The following is an 11322-nucleotide window of genomic DNA, read 5'->3' on the forward strand; positions in this document are numbered from 1 at the left end:
CACAATACTCGGGAACATTCGGCAAATTTCGACACTTTCTGTATAATTAAACTATTCAATTGAAAAGTGGTTAAATGAAAAAAATATTTTGGATTGCTCCTTATCACCGCAGCGCTTACAAAATCTAAAAATAAACACGAAAAGTCAAGTGATTTGTATAATTCTTTTGCCTGTCTTTAACGAAATCATGAATGGTTAATTAAGTTTTTTTACATATCGCCTTATATACCATACGTAAATATTACATTTATAACATAAAGTAGCAATACACCGCATGCATTATGGACAACTCGACTAATTTCAGTATATTCTTACTTGCTAAATAAATATAAATTATATAAAAACTGCTTTTTTTTCTAATAGCCAAGCATATTTCTATGTTTCTGTAAATATGGAGGCATTCGAACACTCGGCATAGCACCGTCATTCTGTCAACACAAATTTCCATGTATCGCCATTAATTATATTAGCCTCCTAAGATATCTGAAGCCTGCATAATTTTCAACAACAAACAATAAGCCATAAATCAATAAATAAATTCTAACGCAATGGGATCTATATGTTGAGAAGAGAAAACATTTTATCAGAAAAAAAAAGTAAAATTGATTTAAAAAATAGCTTAAAAATACACGAATGAGTCTAGGATCCCATTAAATCATTGAATTGCGCAATGGACTTATGGCCAACTTTTAACAAATAATCTAAAAGTAAAAATAAACCATTATAATGCGACTTCACAAATTACGCGCCATTTTAAAATTAGAATTTAATGTCCATTTACTTCTTTACTTTAATTCTCGTACTCAAAACATCTCATACTCAGAAACGCTCGTCTATACTTACCTGCTTTTTTAAGGTTATTAACGAACAAGACCACAAATTTTAAGAGAGCAAAAAAATAAAATAATAGAATACAAATAAATAAATAAAATACAATTAATCTAAAGCCGTGCACTAACAATAAAATGTTTTTATGCAATTAAAAAGCTTTTCAAAAGCAACCTCAAATCACTATATATAAAACTCTGACGGTAAACTTACGTTTTGGAGAACTGGAAGTGACAAAATACATTACAAATAAGATTAATAAATATAAAAGTGCCAAACTATAACAATTTACGATGTGTATATTATAAAACTGTCAATTCTTGACCTTTGTCAGACATAAGATCTTTCTGCTACATGCTTTTACCTATAGGTATACAAAGTATAAGTCTTATATAATTTCGAACATTAGAGCTAAAACCATTGACGGCTTTCCATTGTATATATTTATATTCCGTACACATACTACATTATTTATAATGAGGTATGTACGGAATATATACCGTGGGTAACCGACGATGAGCTATAACCCAACATAACATGACTACGTACAAAAAGTTTACGATGTGGTTATGTTCTCTCTTTTTTCTATTCCTTTCAACCAATAAAGACTTAAACGTAGTTAAGCAGACACATAAGGACTAAGACGTTATTAAACAGAAACCTTTTAACGCAGCACGCCTCCAGATTCATGCTAATTTTCATGAAAAATTTTGAAAATCTGTACAAAAGTATTATTTAGTGAAATACCCAAACTGAAGCAATTTACACATTATGAATGGCACTTACAACCCAAGTAAAATACTAAAAGACGACGAAATTTGCAAAAGAAATAGCCCTTACTGCGTTAGTAACGCAGTATAAATATAGTTATAAATACTGAAAAATCAGTAATTTATCACACATAACATGTAAGTTATCACTTGAATATTGAATATTTTTACCTTTCCTTAAAATCTTAGCATATATTTCTCAAGTGTGATTTCATTGAAATATTTGTGCTTATCTGGAGGCTTACAGCTTTAAAATAAGCCCATAATTACATTCTGTTTACATTATAAAACAAACTACTGATGACGTAAACGTTCCTCATTATATGACGTTATATTGTACTTACTCATATTCGTCCGAATCCCTTCTTCTATTATCTTTATAATCATCTCTTCTTCTATCTTTATTATAATCATCTCTCCGTCTATCTGGATATCTAGAAAATTAAAATTGAGCCGCGTCATGACAAAACCAACATTATGGGTTTACGACCAGCATGGATATAGACCAGCCTGCGCATCCGCGCAGTCTGATTAGGATCCATGTTGTTCGCTTACCAACCCTATGACATGTAGAGAAACTGATAGCGAACAGCATGGATCCTGATCAGACTGCGCGGAAGCGCAGGCTGGTCTGGATCCAGGCTAGTCGCAAACCCATTATGTTGGTTTTGTCGTAACGCGGCTCAAATGAATGTTTACTTCTAGAGCGACATCTAGAATAAGATATGATGCTTTATCAAACTGCTAGAATTGGACATGTATATAGATTGAGTATAATAATTATTTGAATATCACATACGATGAAAACGAACAAATCGGAATGTTCGCCCGAGACAAGCGATGTCAAACCGGGTTCCATTATATATTATATCCCTATGTGGGATGTTATATCGAACATAGTTTCTAAAAATTCTAAAAAAAAGGTTAGCAATGTCAGAGTGGGGAATGGGTGAGGGGTGCGGGGCAATATGGTCCGAGCGGGTTTATTTTTTTTTAAAAGCAGCGGGCCGAAAGTTGATGTTGCCATGTAACATTATGGAATGAATATACAATGAGTTTTTAAAAGATAATTGTGCATAACATTTTACCTCCGGGATCTTCCTCCGCGCCCAAAGCAATTGCACATCCCTGGGCAACAAAACTGCATCAGACACCATGTGAGCAATCCAAGTAAAGCCAGCGCCATTAAGAGACAAAATACAAACAATACAATATTACCAGCATGGTCAAAAAAGTTGTATGGCGTGGTAGTTGGAGCGGGCGTTGTGGTGGTTGTCGGTGTCTGCTGGTAAATGATGGCAACTGTAGATGTTCCGGTTAGTTGCGGATTTCCGTCGTCAATCGCTGTGACAATATACCTGCATTGGAAATGGGCTGAGAATTTAACATTTGCCAGCCGAAAATATGTTTTGGTACTGTTTTTTGTCCAAATTCTTTCTCAAACATAAAACAGTGCTTTTAATATTGAATAAAACTGTGCTTTAAATATTGAAGTTATGGCCCTTGGTTGAATTGGTCAGTGACCGACAAACAATGTCGTCTGCTTAAAAGGTTAAATGGTCAGCGAGAGAGGCGATTTATTTTAACACTATCATCATGTTATTTCAGTTCAAGGGTTGCTAAAATTCACTATTACCCTGAGAGACATGTGGTATGTTTTTTTTTTGTTTTTTTTTTTCAGGCCCCGAAGGTGACCCCATTTATTGCCTCCGTCGCATGACTATTTAAGGGTCGGAGGTCCATCCCTTAACAGTCTTACAATAATGTGTTAAAACATGAAAAGTTAACATAGTATTAACATAAAGTAATTTACGGCAAAACTTTTTTTTTGAAAAATTGAATATGTAAAGGAGGTTATAAGTTCAAGACATAGAAAAATATTACTAAATCTACATTATGCCTTAAACAAAAACATAATTACTTTTTTCTATATTTATGAGTAATACACAAACTAATGATACTAATGGGGTTAGCTAGGAGGCTTGACGATAGAATAAATAGACATACGAAAAAGGATGATTATTTACAAAAGAAAACAACAACATAACACAACAAAAACATCAAAGACAAATACTTTGCGGCCAGGGCACGTTCAAAAATACTACAAACATGAAAATATTCTTCCATGTATGCTCAAACAAAGCTAGGTATAAAAACTGAAAAGACAAAGGTCGCTCCTAACATCAACATACGAACAAGTATTTTGATGATTTACATTAATCATAATCAGATTGGAACAAAAAATTTGGATAGGTCTCTATTATATTATGATTAATGACATATATTTAAAATAGTATGCCAGTCTTTTTTAAATTGGTCCAGATTTCCACATTGGATAGCTTTTTCTTCATTTACCTTTAAAGCATATGAAATATACTTTATAGCACCAGCAAAAGATAGCATTGTTTTATTAGTTTTACATTTAAAAATATACATTTTGACATATAAAAGAACTAAATTGTTTACAATATTTATTGTATTGTTTCCTTTAGTGTAACCAAAAAGCATAGTTTCTTTATTCAAGTTTGGCATGTTTAGTTTATCTATACAAATTTCGTGTATTAATTTATTGCTGTGAATGCATTCCCAAAAGATATGTTCTATAGTTTCATCATGAAGATTACAAAGGCTACATAAGGGACTGTTAATATATTTAATTTTGAACAAAAGATTATTTGTACCCAAAATCCTATGGATAAGTCTTACTTGGAACCATTGTAAATAAGTATCTTTTGTCAATTTGAATGGTAAATTATATATATTCTTCCAGTATTCATCATCATTTGGGAGGCATAGTTTTTGTGACCATTTGACCTGACAAACGGGCTTGCTGAAATTGACATTAAGCGAATCATACATATATTTTGAGCCTTTTTGGTCTTTAATTATCCCTTTAATGTGTATTGGAATTGTTGGCAATTTTTCTCTCTTAAAAGTTAAAGGGTTGAAGCAGACATTTTGAAAAAAGTTTGTAACTGCTTTTTTAATTCCTAAATATAAAAGATGATTGATATTTATATTGTAGATTTTGCCTAATTCTTCTGGTGTATAAAACTGGCCATTGTCTTGTAAGATATCATAAATACAACGAATTCCCTTATCATACCAAGATTTACAAAAAAATACTTTTATTGCCAATAGTAATGTTCTGATTGTAAAATAAAGGTAAGTTAAAAATGTCTTCTTTATCAAATTTCTGATGCTCAATAAACAATGAAAATGCATTTAAAGTGTGTTTCCAGAATTCATTTTTAATAGATTTTGACATTTTTTCGACATAATGCTTTCCACACGTGACTAATTTTTGTACATCGATACCCTGTGTTAAAATACTTATCCAACAACCATCACTTGAAATAATTCTTCTTATCCATGTAAGTTTTAACGCATTCATAAAAGCATTTACATTTACCATTCTTAAACCCCCTTCCATGTAATCTTTAACTAACACATTTTTATTAATTTTTGAAGTTCCATTCCAAATAAAAGCATATAATGTATCATTAATTTGTTGTATATATTTATCCGAAGGATTCGGCAACATTATAAATAAATGGTTTAGTTGTGAAATAAGTATTGTTTTTATTACTGTTATTTTACCGATTGGAGTCAAAGCTCTTCTATTCCATTGTTTAATCATTTTTTCTATATTGGATATTTTTTCTTTAAAGTTAAGATCTACCATTTTTTCAAGATCCACATGGAATGTTATACCAAGCATTTTGAAACTAGTTTCGTTCCAATTCAGTTTCCATCTAGTTTTTATGCTATCACTGCTGTACTTTTTAATGCCTATCCAAACAACCTTTGTCTTTTCAAAGTTCACCCTGAGCCCCGAGATCTGAGCAAAAACTGATAAAACATCAAGAGTGGCATTTAAAGATTGTGCTGTTCCATCTAACATTACAGTGGTATCATCAGCAAACTGTGACAGTTAATGTTCAGTCTGTTTAATACGTATTCCTTTAATATTTTCTACGGATTTCAACTTAAGGGAAAGAATTTCTGCACATAATATAAATATATAACATGAAAGAGGATCGCCTTGACGACAGCCTCGCGGTACATTGATAAATTTGGATAAGAATCCACATTGACAAACAGCTGATGTTGCATTTTCATAAAAGATATTAAACCATTTTTTAATTGATGCACCAAAATTGAAAAAAGATAAGGTATTCTGTACAAAATCCCAAGATAGCGAATCGAATGCTTTTTCAAAGTCAATCAAAAGAAGTAATCCAGGAATATCATTTTCTTCTGTATAGTTCATAATATCATATATCAGTCTAACATTTTCTCCGATATATCTTCCTTTTATAAAACCCGTTTGATCTTTGCTAATAAGTTTATTTAAGAATATTTTAATTCTGTTTGCAATGCATCCAGATCCAATCTTATATATAGTATTTAACAAAGTTATTGGCCTCCAATTCTTAAGAAAAAGTTTAGATTTATTCTCCTTAGGTAAACATGTAATTATTCCTTGTGTTTGAGTAATGGATAACTGGTTGACATTATATGCTTCATTTAGAGTTCTTACAATAAAATGTCCCATTTTTTCCAGAATACTTTATAAAAATCGGCTCCAAAACCAGATGAGCCGGGGCTTTTGTTGTTTGACATGTTTTTTAAAAACAAATGATGCCTCATGATAAGTTATTTCACCTTCTAAGTTTTGGCTTTCTGTATCTGTGAGTTTATTATTATTAATATTATATGTAAAATCATTAAAATCAATTATTTCATTAGATTCGCTTTTTTTGAACAGAGCTTCATAATATCTTTCTGTTTCTTTTAAAATGTCTTCCTGGTTATCAATTATAGTTCCATTTTCATTTTGTACTCTATAAATTGTTTTTGAAATGTAATTATATTTTTCTAAATTGCAAAAATATGTAGTAGGTTTTTCACATTCAAGGGATAATTTAGCCCTTGATCTTATAAGGTTTCCCTGAAGTCGTTCATTATTTATCTGAGATAATTCATCTCTTAGTAAGAGCAGTCTATCAACATTTTGATCTGATAAATTGGCTTCAATAGAACTTATTTCTTTTAATAGTTGACTTTCTTTGTTTTTTCTTAGCTTATTTATGTATGAACTATAAGATATTGACTTCCCTCTAATATCTAAAAGTAACGTTGTGGTATGTTGTTATTGAAATACCGAACCAACATTTTAATTTTTTTTTCACCACTATACATGTTTTTTTCGTTCCTAAAGATCGACCAAGGGAGAGAACTAGAACTCTATGTAGATTACTCCCCCTTGGCCAATATTGCCGATGAAATAACACAATGTGAGGTTACACAATGCTATATAGTGAAAAGTTAACGAGAGGTATAAAAAATTGAAATATTTATCACATACCAGTTCTGCTTTTGCGACAACGTAGAATGGTATTGCACGGTCGTGCATATATTTTGACGTGACGTTATTTTACGTGCTTTATATATAGGCGCGTCAATGAAAAATGGTTCATTTTCACTTCAAACGGTCTTTTTTCTGGTATGTGATAAAAGGTTCATGACTGAATTTATTGAACTCGTTCAATAAATTAATATTATGCTCGATAGAGGCCTGCATTATATAATTTATTCCAACTCGTTCAATAAATTCAGTATTTAACTTACCTTCATTTATTGTCCTTTATTTATTAGTCAACTTAATCGAATGAAATATATTTATATTTTCTCCTCAGAAATTCGATATAAAACAAACCCAGTTGGTTGAAAGCCCTTTATGAAGAAACGTAGAAATTCAATGACGCTTACTGAGTTTGAGTACCAGCTGCAAAGTCCACTTGTCTTGTACTGTACACGTTACAATTGGCGCCAATGGCAAAATAGGTGCTGTAAGTGGAGCCCGAACTTGCTGAACACCGGACGTAACCGTTAGTTGTACTATCAGCATCCGTAACTGCCATAACACCTTCGAATATTTTTTAAGTAGAACTAATGAGTACATATTAAGGGAAAGAACGAGAGGTACATAGCAACAGAAGAAAGCTCACCCTAGTGTGTCGGGGTTAACAATTTAGCATGTTATTATTTCGGACCCTTTCTTTCGACATGACTTACCAATAACAGAAACTGAAGTTGTTATATCTGGAATATTTATATTTACTCTTACAACATGAATTACCAATAGCATGATATCCCGGAGTTGTTATGTCTGAATTATTTATAAAAAAATAATTCTTTCAACATGACATGCCTATTACTGATCTTGTAGTTATATCGATAACATTTGATTATATTGTGAACAGAGATTGTTGAAAAAAAATATGTAAAAGTTTGTAATTATTATATCAATGGTAGGATACTACGTCATCGCGCACCTGCAGATCGTTAGAATATCAAAAAGTAATTTAGTGCACCAAAGATTGGCTTTAGTACTTGATTTCGATGTAAAGTCTTTAATGTTTTACTGCCTAGGTAAGTCCTGAAAATGGGATCAAGTTTTTCCCCTAAATGCTCCCACTCGGAATCCCAAACAAATTTATCCCATTTTGCAGGTGCGCGATGACGTACTGTCCTAGGATGATAATTTGGTCTTAACGGTACATGGGAAAGTCCAAAAACGGGGTTATCTGGATCATTATCCGATATCGTAAAAGATACTTTATAGCATTATTCTTACAGAATCGTTTGTGTATTACCGTTATGGCTCTGTCGGAAGATCGAAATTATTGTAACCTTTAGTGTTTTGTACTCATAGGTTCGAACCCTACGTAGTGCCATTTTATAACCACAGTTTTTCTTCTTGCTCTGTTCTTTTTATAATTATAATTATTTATTTATTTTTCGTTTTTCCTTTTTGTTTTCTTCTTATAATATATATTTTATAGTATATATTTATTTATTTTCATTTCTATTCTTTTTTTTGTATTTTTTTATGGCAGTGTAATAAAATATTCGATCTCATAATCATGTATGTATATGAAAAAAACGGTCAAACTTGTTTTCTGAACAATTGAGTGTTCTGAGGTAAAAAAAAATGTGTCGTACCAGAAGTCGAACTTCTGCCTGTACGGGTAAAACATATTACTGACACGGTTGCTCTACCTACTGCCCTAACAAGACATATGATAACATGCAGTTTTATTTTCATTTTTATAGGTTGTGGCATTGATCTGCCTAACCTATTTTTCGCATTGTTATTGGTCTTTGTTATGTAAACAAAGGCTCAAGTTATCATCCTTGGACAGTAGTATCCTACCATTGTATATATCAATGGTATATTACCTATAGCAGTTCCGGGTGTGGTTGTGTCAGTAACTACGAACGTGTAAGATGAGGACGAAAACACCGGCTCATTATCATTTACATCCTGTGGAATTTCAAGAAAAATAATCAATATGTCTGATACTAAATGCTTCCAACATAGTTATGCAGTGTATTATGAACGACCAATTCACTTTAAACTTATTTGAAGATCACGGGGGGGGGGGACTGTTACACAGAGTTTAAGCAAGAGGCGAAGGAAAGTGGACTATAATGTTTTTTCTGACACAAAATACAATATGTAAGGCAAGATTAATTATCAAAGTTTAATTTAGCATCTCAAACCCTACATTTAAAGTTTAAGATTACCATTTTGTCGTGCGTTTCTTCAGTATAATACAATGTATAAAGATTTCCGACGAAATCCGTCACGCTTTCAAGGAACTCCGTGACAGTCATCAAAAGAACTCTTGACAAGTTATCATAAGAACTCCATCATTCGTGTAACAGTTCCTCCCCCGTGAACATGTTGTAAATACAGATGATAATAAAAAGAAAAAACAATCTCTTAGATTACTTACAGTCACGGTTATAGTAACTTGTGCCGAACCTGTCAGAGGGTTTCCGTCAATGTGGCCGGAATCAATACAATACACCGTCAAAACCTCCTCGGTCGGATATGCATTATCGACGTCATAATCGACATTGAATTCGATAAGACCACTCGGCAGTACATGAAACCGGTCGCTATTGTTGATGGCCCGGAAGTCGTAAGTGATCGAATCACCGGTGTCGTCATCTTTGCAGTCAAACGAAGCGTCGAAAGTTGTGGCGCCTTTCTGAAATTTTATTTGACCTACTTCAATATAGTCGGTAACAAAGGGCAATCGAAACCAAGGTAAATCGGTTCCAAGGTACAATCGGTACCAAGGAACAATCGGTAACAAGGTACAATCGGTACCAAGAATAGAATGTAACAATGCTTTTATAAATTTAATGTAGGTTGTTTCATTATTTTTATTTTTCAAAACTATGGACAGTTCTACTATGCCTTTCTGTTATTTTCTATAATACAGTCAAACCAATTGAATTAATGCTTTCTGTTACAAACAGTTTTCAGACAATGTGCCACGTGGCACTTCGTTATGAATTGATTAATTAAGATAAGCTATAGGTTATTTATGGAAACAAAAACTTGATAACTGATTAGATAATATGAAAAAAGAACTGTCTTTGCCGAATTGTTTCCGAAATACCGTCACGAAGTTTTGCTTAATGAGAGCACAGACAAATATAAATTATTGCATCCTTACCGCACCTTCCGGCGTGCTCACGTGATACATTATGTTTGAAAAATACGGCGCTTCATTGTTATTTTCAACGGTAAGTTCATAGATGAAAGGGCCTCCTTCATGTATACCGTCGTCTATCCAGAATGAACAGTTAAAAAAGGGATTTCTTTCATAATTCAGTGACTTGCCTGTCGCAATCTTGAAATTCCCACCTGAAATAATGATCCAGCGGTTAAAATTAAAAAGGGACAACAAAGTAGCCTTTACAATTTTCAAAGTGAACTTCGTTTTCTATGAATTCCTAATCAGTTACAAATTGTTTCCTATTATTCAACCATTTTTTTGTTTTCTTTGAATTCCTTATCAGTTACGAATTATTTATCATTTTGGTGATTAGCCTGTCCGTGCTCTGTCTTGTGCCCTGTCCTGTTTTTGTTTGGGGTCCGCCTGGACTCCTTGCCGCTGGTTCTTGTTGCTGGGTCGTATGGGGGTTGCGTTCATTGAACGCCGCCTTTCCTTGTTGATCTTGTTTATCATATTTGATTAGCTACCTTTTATCAGAACCACTGTTATACAGCGTTCATCGGATATAGCCTCTCATAACACCGGAGGTTTACGTCGAGTTCACCTACGTTAATGTTTCATTTTATTTCTCCATCATAACTAAATTGATTTTTCCAAACTAAAAACTGTCGCAAAAGAAAACAAATACACTACAATTTATCGCCAATTTAACAAAAAGTATTCAATTTGCAGAAAAAAGCAAATACTGCTCTAAAACTAAACATATTTAGCTTCACAAAGTTGTTTAGTTCGGAAAAATCGGTGAAAAAAGTTGAAACAATACATCGGGTGAACTCGTCGTAAACCATTTTACTTAGGTTCTCGATGTTTTGATGTGCTATTTCCGGTGAACGCTGTTCAACAGTGTCACTGTCTATGATATCGGGATGAAAATGCCAACAGTAAAGAGACTGGTCAGGCTGCAGGGGTATGACGGCAGGCCTAGGTACAATCATACTGGTGGCACAGACTGATCTATTCTCGTTGTAAAAGGTTAAAGTCATAGATGATTCACCAAAAATATAGATATTTAATACAAATCGTATGTGAGAAGTAAGCAGTGAACAGTGAGCTAAGCAAAAAGGCATTTCAATTTATATATGGAAGGTAATGATCTGCTGTAATGCTCAGCTATTTTGGGC

At 32.9% G+C, this 11322-nt stretch overlaps 1 protein-coding gene across 1 annotated transcript; it reads right to left on the reverse strand.

The window, feature by feature from the left end:
- Positions 1-13: 13 nt before the first annotated feature.
- On the reverse strand, positions 14-10329 carry LOC132728780 (protocadherin Fat 4-like; the record flags this gene model as incomplete). Its single annotated transcript, XM_060714452.1, is given in 7 exon segments — positions 14-1052; positions 1943-2032; positions 2687-2956; positions 7374-7530; positions 8847-8931; positions 9407-9664; positions 10139-10329. Coding segments are annotated over 7 exon segments (1100 nt in total), but the record flags the coding sequence as incomplete, so codon positions are not given.
- Between the last annotated feature and the right edge of the window lie 993 nt (positions 10330-11322).

Source organism: Ruditapes philippinarum, unplaced genomic scaffold, assembly GCF_026571515.1.
Source record: "Ruditapes philippinarum isolate M1 unplaced genomic scaffold, ASM2657151v2 ctg21952_1_1_1_1, whole genome shotgun sequence".
NCBI classification, from domain to species: domain Eukaryota; kingdom Metazoa; phylum Mollusca; class Bivalvia; order Venerida; family Veneridae; genus Ruditapes; species Ruditapes philippinarum.